This window comes from Prionailurus bengalensis, chromosome B1 (assembly GCF_016509475.1).
Source record: "Prionailurus bengalensis isolate Pbe53 chromosome B1, Fcat_Pben_1.1_paternal_pri, whole genome shotgun sequence".
NCBI classification, from domain to species: domain Eukaryota; kingdom Metazoa; phylum Chordata; class Mammalia; order Carnivora; family Felidae; genus Prionailurus; species Prionailurus bengalensis.
The window spans coordinates 31,049,826-31,071,219 of record NC_057344.1 but is presented as its reverse complement, the minus strand read 5'-3'; the positions used below and the strand labels follow the sequence as shown (position 1 = coordinate 31,071,219).

The 21,394-nt window shown below is 42.9% G+C and overlaps 1 protein-coding gene across 1 annotated transcript in view; it reads left to right on the top strand.

Moving 5' to 3' along the window:
• The first annotated feature begins 3,900 nt into the window (after positions 1-3,900).
• FUT10 (fucosyltransferase 10) overlaps positions 3,901-21,394 on the top strand; it is an 80,778-nt gene continuing 63,284 nt past the window's right edge. Inside the window, exons 1-3 of the mRNA XM_043561184.1 lie at positions 3,901-4,610; positions 12,243-12,595; positions 18,219-18,507. Of these exons, the coding sequence (XP_043417119.1) occupies positions 12,515-12,595; positions 18,219-18,507 (370 nt within the window). The 5' untranslated portion in view covers positions 3,901-4,610; positions 12,243-12,514. The remainder of the gene's footprint in view (positions 4,611-12,242; positions 12,596-18,218; positions 18,508-21,394) is intronic.

The following is a 21,394-nucleotide window of genomic DNA, read 5'->3' as shown; positions in this document are numbered from 1 at the left end:
CGCCGTGGTCCAAAGCGCGGGTTGTGATTGCCCCTGAGGATTGGCTGTCCCTCGCCGGCCGCCGGGCGTCCTCGGTCTCGGAGTGCGCCCGGGAAAGCGCGGACCGCCTCCCGCCGGCCCTTAGCGCCTGGAGGCCGGGGCTGCGTTGTCTTTACTCCTTCTCCGCCAGGCTGGGGAGCTCAAACTCTGTCCTTCTTCACCTGACACCCTGGTTCCCGCGCTCACTCCTCCCTCACTTAACCCCGCAGACACTCTTGTTCTCTTGTTTGGTGTGGAATTGGGTCCTGACCTTTGAAATTCATGGATTAGATAATATTTTTTTAAAAAATCGGAGGAGTAACAGCTTTACCCCGCTTTTTATTTTAATGGGAAAAAGAAAACCTTTATTAGCGCACACCATTTTTCAAAAGAATGTTCAGTTTAACACCCAAAGAGTAAACAAAGGCACAGTCTCAGAATAAGGATGGGCGATTAATTTGCATATCACGGTATAAAATAATTAAGTATATCATAAGTAATGTAATTTTGCTTCATGCTGGTGAGAACTACGAATTAGAGCCACACCATTGGAAAACATTGATTTAGCAGAGGTTTGGGGAACCAAACTTAGGTTATAAAAAACAATTGCTATTTACTAAATATCTTTGGGCAAGTCAGGTAGCCTTTAGCAAATTATCCCATTTGAAAAATGCGGGTATGTGAGGTCTAGAGGTATGTTAAATGCATAGTTTACATTGCTTCATAAAAAAACAGTTGTGATTGTTCTCATTCACCTATTTGCTTTCCCTGGTTTAAAGACCCAAAGGGCAGTCATATCACACATACACATAACCTTTTATGTTAGTAAAATCAAGTTTAAAAATTTTTTTTTCAACGTTTATTTATTTTTGGGACAGAGAGAGACAGAGCATGAACGGGGGAGGGGCAGAGAGAGAGGGAGACACAGAATCGGAAGCAGGCTCCAGGCTCTGAGCCATCAGCCCAGAGCCTGACGCGGGGCTTGAACTCACGGACCGCGAGATCGTGACCTGGCTGAAGTCGGGCGCTTAACTGACTGCGCCACCCAGGTGCCCCTAAAATCAAGTTTAAAATAATGTGGAAGAGGGGTGCCTGCCTGGCTCAATTGGTAGATTGTGCAACTCTTGATCTCCAGGTCTTGAGTTCAGCCCTACCTTGGGTGTAGAGATTATTGAAAAAATAAATAAAAAGATGAAGCTTCTTTTTTTTTTTTTCAACGTTTATTTATTTTTGGGACAGAGAGAGACAGAGCATGAATGGGGGAGGGGCAGAGAGAGAGGGAGACACAGAATCAGAAACAGGCTCCAGGCTCTGAGCCATCAGCCCAGAGCCTGACGCGGGGCTTGAACTCACGGACTGCGCGATCGTGACCTGGCTGAAGTCGGACGCTTAACCGACTGCGCCACCCAGGCGCCCCAAAAAGATGAAGCTTCTTAAAAAATAATAGTGATGTGGAAGAAATCCAAAGATAGACAATACTCACCAGGGTCACCACACCACACTACCCAAATTGTTTTAAGTAGGGGAAGTGATGTATTTTTCAGTTTGATTTAGAATAACACTCCTTCCCTGCTCACCACCAACAGGTGAACCCAGTGAATAGTTTTTTAAACTGAGCTATAATTGACACATTAATTTCAGTAGGACAAAATAATGATCGATATATGTATATATTGCAAGAGGATCACCACAATAAGCCTAGGTAACATTTGCCACTATATAATTATAATTTTTTTCTAATGATGAGAACTTCAAAGATCTACTCTCTTCACAACTTTCAAATATGCAATATATACTTTTATTTTTAACTGTAATCACCATCTGTAAATTAAATCCCGTCATTTTTGTAACTAGAAGTTTGCCTTTGACCCCCTTCACCCATTTCTCTCCCCTTCCCCAAACATTCTGTTCTGTTTCTATGAGCTCTGTTGCCTTTCTGTTTTAGTTTTTTAGATTCCACGTGTAAGTGAGATCATATGATATTTGTCCTCTGACTTATTTCACTTACCATAATGCCCTCTAGGTCTATTCACATCACAAGTGGCAAAATTTCATTTTTAATGGCTGAATAATATTCCATTGTGTATATATACTGCATTTTCTTATCCATTCATCAACTGATAGACATGTAGGTTGTTTCTGTATCTTCAGGTATTATAAATAATGCTGCAATGAATTTAGGGGTGCATACCATTAACACTTCCAACACGTGGGTTTGAATTGCATGGGTCCATTTATATGTGAATTTTTTTTTCAATAAAGTATAGTACTGTACACACATTTTTTTTCCCCCTTAGTATTTTCTTAACATTTTCTTTTTTCTAGCTTAGTTTATGGTAGGAACACAATGTATCATACATACACCAAATATGTGGTGGGGGGGGGGGTTGGCATGCCCCTAACCCCCACATTGTTGAAGGGCCAACTGTATATCTTTTTTTGAGTTAGTGTTTCACTTTTTTCAGATACCCAGAAGTGGAATTACTGCTTCATATGGTGGTTCTATTTTTAATTTTTTGAGGAGTCTCCATACTGTTCTCCATAGTGACTGTACCAATTACATCCCCACCAGCAGTGCCCAGGAGGTCTTTCTTCTCCACTTCCTAACCAACACTTGCTATTTCTTGTCTTTTTCATACTGGCCTTTTTGACTGGTGTGAGGTGATATCTCCTTGTGCCTTTGGTTATTTCCCCAATGATCAGTGATGTTGGATATTTTTTCCTATGTCTGTTGGCTATCTGGATGTCTTCTTTGGAAAACTGCATATTCAGGTCCTCTGCCCATTTTTTTAAATCCGATTGTTTTTTTGATGTCGAGTTGTAAAAGTTCTTTATGTATTTTGGATATGAACCCCTCATTGGATATATCATTTGCAAATATCTTCTCCCATTCACTACATTGCCCTTTTTGTTGTTGTTGTTGTTGATGGCTTCCTTTGCTGTGCAAAAGCTTTTTATTTTGATGTATTCCCAATCATTTTTGTTTCACTGGCCTCAGGAGACATATGCATAAATATGTTGCTAAGGGCAATGTCCAGGAGATTGCTGCTTATGTTTTCTTTTAGGAGTTTTATGGTTTGGGGTCTCATATATAGGTCTTTAATCCATTTTGAGTTTATTTTTGTGTATGGTGTAAGAAAGCAGTATAGTTTGTTTTTATGTAGCTGTCCGTTTTTCCCAACACCATTTATTGAAACAACTCTCTTTGCCCCATTTTATATTCTTGCCTTCTTTGTCATAGATTGATTGACCATATAGGTGTGGGCTTATATCTTGGTTCTCTATCCTGTTCCATTGATTTCTGTGGCTGTTTTTATGCTAGTACCATAGTGTTTTAATTACTATAGCTTTTATATCTTGAAATCTGGGATTGTGATACCTCCAGTTTTATTCTTCTTTCTCAAGAATACTTTGGCTATTTGAGGTCTTTTGTGGTTCCATACACATTTTAGGATGGGTGGATGTGTGGTAGTATATAATTGTGTTAATCTGCCTTTCCCTGATGACTAAAGAAATTAAGCATCATTCACATACTTATTGGCCATTCATATTCCTCTTTGTGCTGTATAAGTCTTCGGTTCCTTCCTTCCCAGAGATTTTTATTAGGTTGCTTTTTTGATTTTTTTTCTTATCGTGTTTTAGGCATTCTTGCAATATTCTGGATATGAATTCTTTCTTAGATAAATCTACTGTAAATATCTTCTACTCTGGTTTTTCCTTAAGTGTCTTTTGGTGAACAGAATTTGCTTTCAGTGATATCCAATTTATCAGTCTTTTCCTCTGAGTTTGGTGTTTCGTGTGTGTGTGTGTGTGTGTGTGTGTTTGGTGTTTCTTGAAGTTGATACCATTATTATCAACCAGTTTTTACAGACTAGTTAATTGAGGTTCCTGGCACTACAGTGAGGCAGGCGCAGGGCAGCAATGACTCTCAGGTTCCTGCAATGTGCCCTGCACTTGTAGGACTCACTGTCTCCTATTTTAAGCCCTAGATGCCTCACTTGCCTCAACCAAGCCCTGGCCCTCCCAAGATCTTCAATTACCTCCCTAGGTTTATCACCTTCCCTGCAGACTAGGGAAAAATAATTTTAAACGGGTTCTCTAAATTTGGGATTCAGTGGCCTGAAGTTAGTTTTCTTTCGCCACTTTTTAAAAACTAAAGATCATCCTGCTCAGTCTACCAAACACTGGTACCTGATTAAATGTATCCCCAGGTCTCTGCTTTGCCTGGCATGTTCTGTTTTCCTGAATAGGTGACTTTGAATTTGCTCCAGTCCTAGCAGAGTTTGAGAAGCAGCAAGTGTCCCGAGACTTACTATAGAGAATCTCAGGAGTCTTCCAGGAACTTTTTGGGAATGAGGTGGCTCACGAGCGAGGGAGAAGCAGAAACTCCCAGGAACCTCTGTGGACTGGCCTTTAAGCCCGGCAACGGCGAAAACCTGGATGGAGGATCGCTGGGCCTGCGAGCGCGGAAAGTGATGCCGCTTTTCCCAAACCTCCTTTCCGAGTCTTCGCCCGAGCCCCGGCTGAGCGCAAACTGAAAGTGGAAAGCGGCAGGGCTGCCGGCCGCCAGCGAGCCTCCTACCCGGGACGAGGTGAGTGGGAGGCGCTGGGTCTTTCGGGCTGCAATGATACCTGGTGGGGACAGGGTCTTGATACCCAGAAACAAAAGGAGACTTTTCTGGTGCGCACGGAAGCCGGGACGCACCCGGAGCACACCTACTCTTTGTGCCCAGAAGGGAGTGTGCGTAAGAGAAAGAGTTGCGTGCTGAAAAAGACTCGAAGTCCGTTTTGGGAAGCCTTGGGCAGCGCTTTCCAGAGACACCGCCTGAGATTTAAACCTATCTTGGGCCGAAAAAGCCCAGGTGGGAGGCCGGTGACGCGCAGGAGCACCGGGAAGGCGCGAGGGTCTCAGCCGCGGGCGACTGGGGGATTTCACGTCCCTGCGGGTTTGCCGTGACCTTCCCCGCCCCACCGATTCGAAAACCTCACTCTGCCGCTTGTGTGTTGCGACTTGCTTCCTTCTTCCCCACGTCTTCAGTGAGAATCACTTGTTGCTGGAATTATGTGCTGAAGTAGTAGCGATTCTGACTGCCCAGCTCTAGCGAGCACTGCTTTTTTAACGGAGAAAATGCCATGGGGGGAGCCCTCTGAATGGCAAGGCTATCAACGTGTAATCCATTTCTTAGGTATTATTGCACCTGATGAGCGCCCTCAGAGTAGACCTCGTTTTGTGTAAGATGTGTAAATAACATCGATGTGATTTAAAGACACTTCCTGGCACCTTTTAATGATACGTTGCAAGTGTCGCGCAAAATGACTGTTTTCCTTCTCTTCACAGCTCCAACAGACTGCCCCCTACTCGCTGCCACAGCTCCCTAAAATGCATGTGGTGACTTGGGTTGTTAATTTCATTGTGTGGAGTGCTTGCACTCTGGCTGGGTACAATTTTCAGTATGGCAAGTGGGTCTTCAGGACGTCATTCTCCTTGCATGCCCTTCCTTCTCTCAAGATGAGACAACCCAGAAGCTCATGACCAATCTTGGGCTTGGTAGTGATGTCACACTGCAACTAGGGCATTGTTTCTGATCCACCTCGTGGTCTCAAAGGGAGGGCTTTCAGGTGGGGTCTGGTCAACCGTTGAATAAGCAACCCAGGTATTTGCACACTAAAGTGGCAGAGCCACCAGTCAGGAAGCACCCTAACCTCAATCTCAGAACTTTCTCCTTAGGCCTGAAAGCCACAGGCAATGTCCTAGCATCAGAGGCTCATTCAAGTCGGCTCCATTTTTGAAACTGCTGGCTTCCCATGCTGGCTTCCTGCTAGATGGCAGTGTGTAACTGAATTAAATAGGCAGTCTTAACTGTTACTGTTATATGGCTCCTCTTTCATTGTTCACTTAAAAAAAACCCCTGTTTATCTTACAAACAGTATGTTTAAAAAAATTCAGACCAGGATCTTTAGAAAATAAAGAAAAAGGACATAGTTTGGACCGACAATAATGTTATTCACATATGTCTAAGTATTGCTCGGATACTGGCATTTCCAACCCATGTTTAAATGCTTTCTAAATGTGGAGCGTAAAGTGCCGATTTCAGTGGGAATGCAACATCTAATTCAATTACCAGCATTTCCCAATAAGCTTTATAGTGTTTCTCATCATGGGTTGTTAAAAATTGGGAAAAAAAAGTTTTTGTTTTTGTTTTTTTTTAATTTTTTTTTCAACGTTTATTTATTTTTGGGACAGAGAGAGACAGAGCATGAACGGGGGAGGGGCAGAGAGAGAGGGAGACACAGAATCGGAAACAGGCTCCAGGCTCTGAGCCATCAGCCCAGAGCCCGACGCGGGGCTTGAACTCCCGGACCGCGAGATCGTGACCTGGCTGAAGTCGGACGCTTAACCGACTGCACCACCCAGCCACCCCCAAAAAAAGTTTGTTTTTATTTACAGTGTTTTTCAGATATTTCTTTGAGAATAAAATTTGAGTTTTCAAAGTTAATGATGAGTTGCTAAAAAAGAGAATGAAAATAAACTAATCCTAAACTTGTTATACAGAAATAGTTCTTCATATTTCCAGAACCCTTAGTTTATGATGGCTCAAATTATCTTGATCACCTGTCTCTTGATTAATCTTTCTTCTGTGGAGAGTTTTTCCTCCTGGACACTCTTCATGGGATGAGAACGCTTCATTTTGGGATGAAACCCCAGATCACCTGGTCCAGCCCTTTGTCTTCGGGCATGTGAAGTATTAGCCACATTGTGTTGGTGTTGTTTAACCAGTACCTCATTCATGATTACATAAATGATCAAAGCAGATGATCTTTTGATTTGTTTTCATTTTTTGGTCTGGGTGTGTTTTAATTTAGCTTAAGTAGACCCACTGATTGAGACTGTATTAATACCACATCATTTGAGTGCTTCAGCATATCCAGAATTTAAGAGTTTAACAATGGCATCACCTTCGTTTCTATAATAGAGATGTGAAAGTCTCAGGCTACAAATTCTGTCCCTCCATTAATCACCTGTCTTGATTCACATGGCTTGCCAGTATTCCTTTCTCTCTCATTATTCTCAACATGTCTCCCCTGAAATGTGTGGTTGGTGGAAGAGGATGAACTTCCAGGATAGAGTCTGCAACGCCAAGCACTCTACATAAAAATAAGTGCTCAGCAACATATGAAGTCTGTTTAAAAAGAGTGAGGAAAATGAACACCAATAAATGTTAATAAAGTAAATTGGATGGAAGTGGAGGCCGGAACCATCACTCCACGTTCACCAGGTGCCCAAGGAACAGACGCAGGCACTAGGTTAGAATAAGTCAGCTTTTTAGTGTTCAACAATTGCTTTATATCCATCTCATAAAGCATCTTCAGAAAGTTTCCTGAAAAGTGCCAGCTTCCTGCATTCTTTCCACCACTGTGACAGGAACAATCACAATGATGTGGACCTAGATCTCCCCACTTGGCATTGGGAGGGGTAAAGCTTGCCAAAGCACTTGGCTTGGAAAGTCCAGAAGAATGGCTAGGCTAGTGGAAGAGAGGTGTGGATGTGCTAGGTGGAGACTAGAGCACAGAACAGGAAGCTACATTCAAGGAATAGTCAGAACGAAGTGTATGTGTGGTTAGAAGCTGGAGAAGCAGGGCAGGGTCCAGGGAGTCTTGTTTTTCTAAGCTACTCAATTTGATCTTTATCTTGAAATCTGTGGGAAGCCATTGATGGATTTTCATCGGAGGAGAGATGTCCAGTTGACATTATAGAAACAACTCTACAGGCAAGTGGAGAGAGTGCAAGGGGTCAGACCGGTAGGAACACCAGTTGTCAGGCTTATGCAGTAACCAGATAGGAATGCAAGAGAAGTGTTGAATGGAGGGGTTAAAAAGTTCCTGGAGAGTTGTCCAAAAGCCCTTAGACTTCCCCACCAGCCTACCATCATCTGTCTTTCCCAGGGCAGCCATATTTCAGGGATATTGTGAGGGCTTATACATTATAAAATGAAAATGTACTTGGGAGAGTCAAACCTACTTGAGAAATTATGCTTTTGTGGGAATAATTTAAATCTGGTAATTAGACACATTCCATTTAAAGACTTTCCCTGGCATAACCTTAAACTCTGTTTAGGCAGTCGCTTATTAACTCAATTGACGCACCAGTAACTAGAAGAGAGATGATCAAAGGAGCCTCCCCACAACTCCCTGCCTCTGCCTCACTTCTTTGCCCTGCCAGTGGGGACAGGGAGGAAAAGACAGACACACACAAAGTGTCAGGGTCAGAAAACCCTGTGCATCTCCCATGCTCACTTTCTCATTTTATCCTCAGAGACACGGCGGAAATCATTTCTCAGCTCCATTTCTAAGACCCTGTACCTTGGACCGGCGCTGCATGGCTGAAACTTGAGGCTGGCACCCTCAGACTGCTAGTTTGCTTTAAGATATCTCCTCTATTTTAATTCAAAACAAAGTGGAGACATTGGAAATTATTTTAGAGTGAAAGTGTCGTTGGTGTTGATGCACTAGCACCTGCAGGAGTGTGAGGTAGTCACGCTCAGCTTCAAATCTCACTCTGGGCAGCAGATGGCCAGCCCCAGGCAGAGCACGCAAGCCGAACAATGCATTTCAGATGCTCGGCTCGGGGGTCAAGAAGGTTGGTTAGTGAGTGTCCATTTCCGATGTTATCTCCCATGGTTGTCTGCACAAACACCCATTGCTTCATCCGGGAAAGGAGTGTTCTGGGGCCACCCTCTTGGTGGACTCTGAGATTCACCTTGTGGGCAATGACCAAACAGAAGGGAGCTTTCCCTCTGGAATCCCATTGCGCTGGTGCTTACTGGCTTTCACCATGCTCTCTGCAAACCCATCTGTCCCTCCAGTGGGGGGACTGTTGCCTTGTTGACAAGCTCCTGGGTCATTAATACCATATATTAGATTGATGTGCCCCAAGGTCTGGTTGATTGCTGCTTGTGATAAATCATAAACCCATCCCCACTAACTGGCTCTATTCTTTAAAATAGTGTTTGGTATATCATCACAGCTTGGTCCCTGAGACCTCACTATACCTCTGGCTTTGAGAATATAAGCTAAATTGAGATTCTGTGGATGAAAGGGAATTTGTAACACTAAATTCTTTTGTCATAGTTCACACAGCCATGTAAAGACTTAAAAAAGGCCCTACCTAGGACGGGCCGTAGGACAGCATTGCAGCCGCTGTAAAAATATCCCAAACTATATCTCCCATTCTCTCCCTGTCTTTTATTTTCCATTATTTCTGACCCTCTTGTCCTCCTAACAAGCTGCCACTATTTGCCCCATCTCTTTCCTGTGATCCTGGAGACCGGCGACCTGATTTCTGGACCCACTCTAGCCTTTGAAAACTATGATCTTGGGCAAATCGCTTCAACTTGCCAAGGCTCAGTTTCCTTATTTGTGGGAACTGAGAATAAAACCTACCTTGCTTACTTTACAGAGTGGTTACCAATAAGATCAAGTGGAGTGATATCTGTAAAGTCTTCTGAAAATGATACAGTTTGACACCCACTTAAGGTGGTAATATTTCATGACCTAATCTGGTTTACATTAATTATAGCTATAATAAATTGCCTTTGTGTATAACACAGAAATTTGATCATCTTTCTGTTCTGCAAGGGAAAGAAAGAATAATAGTCAATGTTTCTTCTTTATTGTGAAGAAACTGAAGCTTAGAAAGATTTAGTAACTTGTCCAAATTTATATTACATATAAATGACAGAGCCAGGATTGAAACTCAAAGTGCTTGCTCCACGTTTTATATAGTTAATAGCTATTAGCATTGACTGAGTGGAAGGAAAGGCATTTCTCAGGTTCTTATGGGTTTTTGTTAATTTTTTCTCTGGTATACCAGCTGACGGAAAGCTATTCTGTATAGCTGTATAGAAGCTGTATAGAACACATTTTTTTCTATGACTTAAAAAAATTTTTTTTTAAGTTTATTGATTTTGAGAGAGACCGAGACAGCACGAGCAGGGGAGGGGCAGAGAGAGGGAGAACCTTAAGCAGGCTTTGTGCTGCCAGCACAGAGCCGGACGTGGGGCTTGAACTCCTGAAACCGCAAGATCATGACTGGAGCCGACACCAAGAGTTGGACGCTTAACCGAGTGAGCCACCCAGGCGCCCTACAGGTTTTTTTCTATGATTAAAGCAGATAATCTGTGCTAGTATTGTTGGGTGGGAATTTTATAATCTTAGTGTTAAAAAATGTAAAACCGTACATGAACTGCAGAGCCGGACCAGTTTTTGCTTGTACTTATCAAAGTTGTGATCTTGGGTAAGTTACTTGACTTCCTTCGGATCTCGTTTTCTCATCCTTAAAAATAAGGACAGCAATTGCTCCCTCCATAGAGTTGTAGGAGGTTTGAATGGTCTCAGGCACGCTGAGCACTTAGGAAGGGCCTCTCTCACAATAGGTCACTCAACAAACATTAGTGGTCTCCTTTTCTTTGGCAAAGCGAGTATTTCTGCTTTTGAAGTTCCAGTTGGTCGGGCAGCAACATACTTGATATGAATTCAGCTTCGTTTTACACTTAAAAGTATAATAAAAAGTATAATATTTACAAATAAGATAGTAAATAGTTACTGGTACAGAGTAGGTACCGTGCTCTGAAATAAGTGTTTCAGCAATCTTACGGAATTCTTAATAACCTTCTGATTAGGCAGGCTTATTATCTACATTTTGGAAATTGAGATATTGAGAGGCTAGGTTAAACCAGCTGGAGAGTTGAGATTTGAACCTTGGCCGGCTGACTCTAGGTCCTGTTCCCTTAGTCACTGTGGATTGCAGGAATTCTGTGGGAAAAAGAAAAACACACCATTGGTGATTTCTGAAACCAAGAGTCATTTTGTTGCCGAGGGACTTAGCCTGGACTTAAAAGTAAATGAAGGTAGGTGCATGAGAGGAGAGTATACCTTTAAGGCCAATGTTTTTAACCAGAATTCTACATCATTTTTATATTTTTAATTCTTAAGGCTATTATCTGGGAGATGTACAATCAGATCTTAGAACCAGATTTTTGGAGTACTGTAGAGCAGCCTCAGGAATATCGATCCTTGCTCTATTCTGAACTCCACCATGTCATTTGACAAAGACATTTGACTTCACAGAACCATGGGAATAAAAGGTATTCTTTTGGGGGCACCTGCGTGGCTCAGTTGGTTAAACGTTTGACTTCAGCTCAGGTCATGATCTCCAAGTCAGGCCTCCTGCTGTCAGTGTAGAGCCAGCTTTGGATCCTCTGTCTCCCTCTTTCTCTGCCCCTACCCCACTCATGTTCTCTTACTCTCTCTCTCAAAAATAAATAAACATTTAAAAAATCAATAAAAAAGACATTGGAACTTTTTAGTTCACTTTTAAAACTTTTTGAGGGGCACCTGGGTGGCTTAGTCGGTTAAGTGTCCAACTTTGGCTCAGAGCATGATCTCACAGTTGGTGGGTTCAAGCCCCATGTCGGGCTCTATAGCTGACAGCTGAGAGCCTGGAGACTGCTTAGGATTCTGTGTCTCCCTCTCTCTCTGCCCCTCCCCTGCTTGTGCTCTCTCGGTCTCTCACACAAATAAATAAACATTTAAAAAAAACTAAATAAAACTTTTTGAAACGATCATCCATTTCAGATAGATGGAAATCTTATTTGAGAACTTCCAGAGAATCATACTGCTCACAGAACCCACTGCTTTGTTACACTTGCTATAAAAGACTAAACAACTAAATCAATAATCAGAATTCCTTGTGTTCCTTATGTTGTGGCTGAAGTTGTTTTCCATAGAGGAAGTTTGGGTCTGTTGATCATTATCCATTTTTGAACTTTTATTTGTTTTTTCCCTACTTTATATGGGAGTGGGTGGATAATCCTGGTAATTTCTATTCTATTTCTCTAGTCCTTTGAAACCTGGGTGGAAGAAGTGACTCCATATAAGTGACTTGTGGAATTCAATCTTCTGATGGCAGGGAAAATTAAGTGGCATCAGAATTTTAGACCCAGGACCTAACTATATAGATCTGCCACTCTCCTCTGATGGGCTGTGTGACCTTGACCAGGTCACTTCCTCTCTCTGATCTTGGTTTCCTTATCTAGGAGTGAGGACTACATGATCTCAAAGGTTCCTTTTCGTTTTAAAGCCTTGGGTTTCTACCTGACAGCCCTGAAAGACTACATTTATTAAATATTCTGCACCATGGCTAAAAGATTATTCGTTTGTTACAGACTTTTTGGATGCCTTCTGGTTTGAAGAAATCTCCAGCTGCTCTGATGATAGTTTAAGAAGACTGCATGCTGTTTCCTCTCGATGCCAAGCCAGGCCCTCTCGGAACCTCGGATCCCAGCCCTTCATGGAGACCAGGTCCCAGCAGGAATGGCAGTGGAAGACATCCGCACCCAGATGGTTCCTTCACGTGAAGTTGTCTTGGGCTGTGGGCCGACTCGAGAACACCTGGTAGCCAGGCCGGCCCTCTGTCAGTCACCCAGGGCCGGGCAGCATGGTGTGGATTCAGAGGAGGAAGCTTTTGGCATCTTGCCTCTTCATCACAGCCTCTGTCTTTCTGCTTGTCACACTCCAGGTAGCAAGAATTTGGGCTGCTTCGTGTTGAGCCCTGAGCCTTTCCACCCTTTCCCCCTTCAACCCACTGCATTTTCTCCAAGGACTTTGCTTTTTGCTTAATTTCTCAGGATCACGGGTTTTCTGTCTCAGGCAGGGAAAATACTTTTTTTTTTTTTTTTAGTAGATGAAACTGAGGTTTTAGTGAGTGGGTGTATCAGGTAGAAACAAAACCAGTGAGATGCGGGGATCAATTTGTGACTCCTGGAGGGTCCTGGTGCTAGAAGAACAGAAAGCAGAGCTCAGTCTGTCTTACGGGGTCAAATTTGGATGGGCCTCTCCAAGTCCACTATTACGATGAATTCGGAAAGGTGGCATTCTTGAAGAAGCCATGATTATTCTGAGATTAAGATGGTCTATTCTGCAGAACACAAACATCCACATTAATACATTTGTCATTCTTTTTTTTTAAATTATTTTTTTAAAATTTATTGTTGAGACACAGAGCACAAGTGGGGTGAGGGCAGAGAGAAGGAGACAGAATCCAAAGCAGGCTCCAGGCTCTGAGCTCTCAGCACAGAGCCCGATGCGGGGCTCAAACCCACGAACTGTGAGATCGTGACCTGAGCCAAAGTCAGATGCTTAACCGGCTGAGCCGCCCAGTTGCCCAATACATTTGTCATTCTTGACATATGCTACTAGACCAAGCACTGAATGTGGGTGTTTGAACACCAGTTTTTAGTCTTCCGATTTATTTCATTTAGTCGGTGATTCTGAACTTCATTTGCTGGTTTCAAATTAGAATAAAAATTACACCATGATAGGAAGAATATAGATAGGAGTTCAGATATATTTTGGACCCGTTCAAGCACCAGCTATCCAATTTGAAATCCAAAGGACTTTTATTTATTTTTTTATTTTTTTAACATTTATTTATTTTTCAGAGACAGCATGAGTGGGGCAGGGGCAGAGAGGAGACACAGAATCCGAAGCAAGCTCCAGGCTCTGAGTTGTCAGCACAGAGCCCGATGCAGACTCAAACACACGGACTGTGAGATCATAACCTGAGCCAAATTTGGATGCTTAATGGACTGAACCACCCAGGCGCCCCAGAAATCCAAAGGACTTTTATTATTATTATTTTTTTAATTTTTTTTTTCAACGTTTATTTATTTTTGGGACAGAGAGAGACAGAGCATGAACGGGGGAGGGGCAGAGAGAGAGGGAGACACAGAATCGGAAGCAGGCTCCAGGCTCCGAGCCATCAGCCCAGAGCCTGACGCGGGGCTCGAACTCACGGACCGTGAGATCGTGACCTGGCTGAAGTCGGACGCTTAACCAACTGCGCCACCCAGGCGCCCCTCCAAAGGACTTTTAAAGATGATTTGTGGACGTGAGCAGTTCAGGTGTGGGGCTGATGGAAAGAGAGGTGTTCTCTGGGCTTTTTCACTCTCGGTGATCTTCCTTCTTGATTAAGATTGAATGAGATTTGCATATAAAAGCACTGTGGCAGACGGTCTGGTGCTGGATTCTACCACCTTCTACTGCCAGATTGGGACTCTGGTCAGAAGAAATACTTGCCTTCCTGCTTGTCTGTCCTGTGGGTGTCCAGGACCTCCCTGTGCAGGAGGAACTGGGGTTCTCTACTTCTTTCTGTGGATGTTATGAGAGCTTTGATCTTAGTAGACGATTATTTTGGCACTGTTTTTCAGTTACGAGGGACGGCTGCGTCTAAGCTGAGAGCATTTCTTTTGATGTCAGAAGAAATAGCCATGTTTCTGGTATGGCTGTCGTTTTCTAAGCTTCCAGAGTATGAGAGGTTGTATGATTACTGGAGCTGAACCCTTCTCCAGTTCAATCTTGATTTCAGTTTGCCACCAATAGTGTGGTTTGGGCTGTTTCCCTGTCCACATGGGTATATTAAATGCTTCAGTGTTAGGGGTGCCTGGTGGCTCAGTCACTTAAGTGTCGGACTTCGGCCCAGGTCACGATCTTGCAGTTTGTGAGTTCGAGCCCCGCATTGGGCTCTGTGCTAACAGCTTGGAGCCTGGAGCCTGCTTCGGATTCTGTGTCTCCCTCTCTCTCTACCCCTCCCCTGCTGTCTCTTGCACTCTCTCAAAAATAAATAAACATTAAAAAAATTTAATAAAATAAATGCTTTAGTGTTCAGAGTTTCAGAGGTGCTATTTTTTCTTAAACACTGTGCACGAGAAGATATAATGCCCACACATTTAGGACCATTCTTATTTCTAGTGGTTTGTTGCCATGTAGGGAGGGTAAAAGAAGGATAAATTTAAAAAAAAAAAAATCATGCCAGGGCTGCCATCATAAAGTACCACAGACTGAGTGGCTTAAACAACAGAAATGTATTTTCTTACAATTCTGGAGGCCGAGAGTCCAAGATCAAGGTGTCAGCAAGCAGGGTTGTTTCCTCTGAGGTCTCTCTCCTCGGGACTTGTGGATGGCTGTCTTTTCCCTGTGTCTTCACGTCGTCTGCCTTCTTCACCTTTATGTGTCCTAATATCCTCTTTTTATAAGGATACCAGTCACACTTGATGACCACCTGTTGGGTCCACCTTGATGACCTCCTGTTAACTTAATTACCTCTTTAAAGACCCTGTCCCCTAACTCAGTCATATTCTGAGGTGATGGGAGTTAGGACGGCAGTGTATGAATTTGGGGGGCAGGTTACAGTTTAGCCCATGACAGATCTTATGACATAATTAATAAATAACGTAACCCTGAAAATGTTATGCTGATCTTCAGTTAAGCTAAAGTACCGTGGTCCCCTAGAGGAAATCGTTCATCTGAGACATTGTTTTCTACTCACATTTTACTGTATTTTGTATACAGTACATGTAAATTCTTTGGGTGTATATGTATCTTTAGTTTTTGAACTTTATTTACTTTTTGGTTGTATAATAATTCATGAATACGTTTGGAGTATTTTAAAACAAATCCAGGACTTCATATTATTTTACCTGGATTTACTTTAATATGATTCTCTAACAGATGGGAACTTTTAGAAGTATGGTATAACCAAATTATTGCCACACCCAACAAAGTTAGCAGTAACTAATCAGCACCACCCATATCCTAGGCCATGTTAAGACTTTCCCAGTTATCTCAAAGAAGTCTTTTATAATGGGTTGGTTAGAATCTGGAATCCACAAATCCCATACATCACATTTAGCTGATGTGTCTCCAATTGTGGGGTTTTGTTTCTTCTACTATGAAAGTTTCCTCTGTCCCACCTACTCCATGTCACGGGCTTGTTGAAAATACTGTCTCATTGATCCTTTGGAATTTCCCAGATTTTAGATTTGGCTGATTTCACTCATGGTTTTATTTAATATATTTCTCTGTCCTTCATATGTCTTACCACCTAGTGGTGATGTCTGAGGCTTAATGTTTTTTTAAAAGCTATTTGGCAGAAAGGGGTGCCCGGGTGGCTCAGTCAGTTAAGTGTCCCACTTTGGCTTAGGTCATGACCTCGCGGTTGGTGAGTTCGAGCCCTGCGTTGGGCTCTCTGCTGTCAGCACAGAACCCACTTTGGATCCTCTGTCCCCCTCTCTGTCTGTGCCTCCCCGACTTGTGCTGTCTCTGTCTGTCTCAAAATAAATAAATAAACTTAAAAAAGAAAAAACAAACAACAACAAAAAAAACTATTTGGCAGAAAAATCTCTCCCTAAAGCAATTCCTATTCTTTGGAAATGAACTTACACCTCACATAGTAGACATTGATCAGAAATGTAGAACAAAATTTGTCTTTGAAGTTTTATCCATGGCTTTCTAAAAGCTTCTTTTTAAAGTTGTTGGTTGTACATTTGCAGGGGGAAGGTCTGGTGAAGAGATACAGATTTTGTGGCTATAAGTCAACTCCACTCCATCAAGGTGCTGGGGAATAGCCACAACCTTAAGTTGTCATGAAAATGCTGACAAAGTTGTTGTCAGGGGCTAGACTTTTCTTTAGTTTTTAGCGATCGTCTTACTGTCATAATGCTGACTTTGGTGTCACAAGTGATCCATGATTTTTTCAAGCCAGTATAATTTCTTACTTTTTTTGGAGTGCTACTTGGCTGTCACTCAGTGGTTTTTGACTGTTTTTTTCGGCCTTGGCCTCCCTCAGGGAATCCAGTGAATGTTACAGACCCTCACCAGCAAGCTGCAGACTCTATCATCAGGCCGTGGCCCTTTTCTGACACTAGGGCCGCAAGCAAGAAAGAAGGCACCACCTGGGCTGCTGAGAGTCGGGGCTGGGCTACACAGATGTCCGCTGTTGCTTGGTGAAGGAGTTAACACATAAAAGTGTGCCTTCCTTTTACTGATTGATTTGTTGTTATATGTGACACAGACCAATTCGTACTTTTATACTGCTTTCTCTAACACATTTTTTATAACACTGTATCAATATCTACCCTTAGGGGCGCCTGGGTGGCGCAGTCGGTTAAGCGTCCGACTTCAGCCAGGTCACGATCTCGCGGTCCGTGAGTTCGAGCCCCGCATCAGGCTCTGGGCTGATGGCTCAGAGCCTGGAGCCTGTTTCTGATTCTGTGTCTCCCTCTCTCTCTGCCCCTCCCCGGTTCATGCTCTGTCTCTCTCTGTCCCCAAAATAAATAAACGTTGAAAAAAAAATTAAAAAAAAAATCTACCCTTAAAATTTGATGATGAGGCAGCATTTTTGGAGAACAACTGCCTTCCTGTTTCCACTCTGTCCACCCTGCCCTCCAGATTCCTGTTACTGATGTCCTAGCTATCCAGTGACCCACACTGTCCTGAAATCAATAAATAAACATAGTTTTACATGGAAGGGAGCCCAGGAGTCACTGTATACTTCACCTGATATCACAGTGGAAATTATTAGGAATGTAAGACCCGTGTTATTACTACTTTAATTGTACCAAAAAGAAACTGATTGGCAATTTACAACTAATTTTCCCTAGAATGTTATCTCTAACAATAGCCAAGTAATAGCCCTGATTTTCATGGGTTTCATTAAGACATAAAACTATTAAAAAAAAAAGAGATAAAACTATTTCTGGATTCTATAGATGCCTATGGAATAGAGAAATATGCCTGGCGTGTGCTCAGTGGAGTTAAACATCCTTGTTGGTAGATAGTTCGGAGGCTTTGTCCATACCCTAATCTCTGGAACTTGTGGAAATGTAAATGTAAATGGTTTAAGGTGACACACTGAGATCAGATTATCCAGAATTATCAATGTGAGCCCAGTGCAATCTCATGAGTCCTTAAAAGCTAAGAGTCTTCCCTGGTCAGACAAAGATGTGACAATAGACTAAGAGTGAGAGGCAACATTGCTGGCTTTGAAGATGGAGAAGGGGCCACGAGTCAAGAATGGTGGGTAGCTCTAAAAGATAGGAAAGTAAGAAAATGGATTCTCTAGAGCTTCCAGAGAAGAATGTAGCCCTGCTGACACCTTGCTGTTAGCCTAGTGAGACCCAGGTCAGACTCCTCACCTCCAGAACTATGTAATCATAAATGTGTTCTTTTCAATTGCTGAGTTTGTGATAATTTGTTAGAGCAGCAAAAGGAAACTAATGCAAGGCTCGGTCATCAAGATGAATGGGAGATGTGTGAATGGAAATTAAACAATCTGACTCTGTGATAATTGTCTTCTCTTTCAGGTAGTGGTTGAGCTGGGGAAACTTGAAAGGAAGAAGTTTAAAAATTCTAACGGGCAAGATGGACATGCAACGATGGAGGAGGAGCCTACACACCTCTATCCACTCCCTGGGAAAGAAGCCCTGAACTGGAAAAACAAATCAGAGACTGGTAACTACCCCATCATGCTCTGGTGGTCCCCACTGACTGGGGAAACTGGAAGGCTAGGCCAGTGCGGAGCGGATGCGTGTTTCTTTACCATCAACCGGACCTACCTACATCATCACATGACCAAAGCATTCCTCTTCTATGGTAAGTGGGGCTTTTGCCTTTCTCTCTTTGCTTGCTGACATCCTGCTCCAAAGCTCGCTTCCTGCTGCCCTCCCAAGGAAGACATGCGGAGCTCCCTTTGAAAACACTGTGACACGCCTGCTATCCTTTGCATTTGCTCTGTGTAAGGCCCGAGCATTTAGCAAACACAGTAAATCAACAAGCTTGACCAACGTAAAAGTGGTTGACTGGCCACTTGGTAATTAGGGAGGAGAAGGGTATTTCCTCTCACCTTTTCCCAGTTGGATACCGTGCTTACTGAATTTGGTATTGAGGGAATTGGGTATTGATTCTATTGCTGATATCAATTCAGAATGTCACCCGTGATAATAGCCAAGAGGTTTTGATGACCATAGCAGATGTTTAATGGGTCATGAGCTAAGCACAGTGTTCTTTCTTTCATTAGTCAGATTAATCAGCAGTAAAAATAAAAGTATTTTTCAGCATCGGCTTTTAAGAGCAAGCTGGTATTTATCACTTCCTGAGGCTGATTATATGTCATGCTGCGACTGAGGGCAACCAAACCCAGGTAGGGGGAGTTAGCAAGATGCCAGTAGTAGCAGGAAATACAGAGCCCCTGGGTGATGAGCGGTGGGGACCTGGGGGAACACAGGTGAGCAGATTCGGCCAAATGTAGGAAAGGTTGATCAGTTAGGAAGTCAGTGAAAGGAATTCTGCTTTAGAGTGCTGCGAATGTGGATATGTATTTGTGTGTGTGTGTGTGTGTGTGTGTGTGTGTGTGGTCTGGCTTTGGAGAGGCAGGACACAGACTGGGATGTAGAGCTGGGTCATTCTCAGTGTTCTGCCTAACAGCAACTGAAATAAAGCAGAAAATACGTTCAGCAGGAATCAGGTGGTATACTTGTCCCATATTAGGTCAGGGCCGCAGAGCAGTGGGCAGTAGTGACCTGGTGTAAGTCAGGAGTCAGGGAAGTTCTAGGTACTCACAAATCTGGATATAACAGAGTCCACATTCTTCCCAGACGCCTGCTGCTGTCCCCATTCACTTGCCTCCCCTCTCTGCTCCGTGAAGGGGCAAAGGGAATCGGTGCAGGTTTAAGGAGTGAGGGCTATTTGCCTGGGGCCAGGCTGGTGGCTCCTTTGTCCTGAAGGAGAACAACCATCTGGGTAGTGTCAGATACTCACTTTGAACATCATTTGACTACAGATCCCACTGAACGTGCAATGTAATACATGCACTTGTATCATGCTCCCTTCTAAAATCCAAAGAATTCAGAATTCTGAAACCTGAAACTGTGAGTTTGCATAAGGGATTATGGTCCTCTAATCGTGCTTTGAGATGGACAATTCAATGTATGGGTTTAATTTTCCAAATTTGAACAGAAGCTCCCAGAAATACTTCAGTTATACACAAAAATTATAGATAATATAATGGAGACTGATGTATTACTATATATCATAAGAAATAAAACATTACAAGGAAAATCAAAACCCTCTCTGAACCTTCTCTCACCTCATTGCCCATTTCCTACCCCAGAGGGAATTATGATCCTGAAGTTGCTGTGTGTGTGTATGTGTGTGTATATATCATATGTACATATATGGTATTATTCTAAACGTTACGCAAATAGTGTGATATGTTAATTTTCTATCTTTTCTCTCTAACTTGCTTTTCCTCTTACATGGTTTTTGAAGTTTATTGATGTTGGATACTCAGAGCTCCAGGACATCCATTTTTTCACTGTTGTATAGTATTACATTGAATTTATATATATCACACTTCATGAATATATACATATATATCATACTACATGCCATTTTTCTCTTGTTGGACCTTTAGGTTATTTTAAAAACCTTACTTATGACGAACAGTGCTACAATAAACCATCCATGTACATGTGTGAGATTTCGTGGGGTTTACACCTAGCAGTGGAATGATTTGATGTGAATCTGTGTTTATTAGATACTGCCAGACCAATATCCCAAGTGGTTGTATCACAGTGGCTGTCTTTTAAACATTTACAACTTCTTTTTCCTTTTCTTTATTCTTAAATTTATTTTGAGAGAGAGAGCACGAGTAAGGTAGGAGCAGAGACAGAGGGGAGAGAGACAATCCCAAGCAGGCTCCTCAGTGCAGAGCCCAATGCGGGGCTCAAACTCACAAACCACAGGCTCATGACCTGAGCAGGAACCAAGAGGCAGGTGCTCAACCGACTGAGCCATCCAGGTGCCCCAAACATGTACAACTTCTTGACATGTTTATGCACATAGACCTCCTGTATTTCCAAATAATGTGCTTAGATTGTCACCTCTTGACTTTTCAGTTTTATTTTACTTTTTTTATTTAAAAAAAATTTTTTTAATGTTTATTTGTTTTTGAGAGAGAGAGAGCAAGTGAGTGAGCATGAGCGGGGGAGGGGCAGAGAGACAGGGAGACCCAGAATCGGAAGCAGGCTCCAAGCTCCGAGCTGTCAGCACAGAGCCCGATGCGGGGCTTGAACCCACGAACCGTGAGATCATGACCTGAGCTGAAGTCAGACATGCAACCAACTGAGCCACCCAGGCGCCCCTTGACTTTTCAGTTTTAGACAGGATAGATTGATTCTTACTATGGAAGATGAGTATTTAACTTTCCTTCCTCACCCCTGCTTTCCCCTCCTCTACTCAATTTCTCATCCCTGTAACCTTCCCAAAAAGGTGTATTGTTTTAGGTAGATTAGTATTCAGTGTTTACATCATTCTGTAGTCCCAGCGAGCCATGTCACATGCTTAGATGACGTTTCCTGCACAGTCTGTTTGCCCCGGAGTAGCATCAGATACTCTTAAGGAAACGTCTCCCAGAGATCCCCGACCTCCCGCAGTCTAGAGTGGTTGCCCTTTGTGCTGGGCACACAGGTGCTGTCCTGGC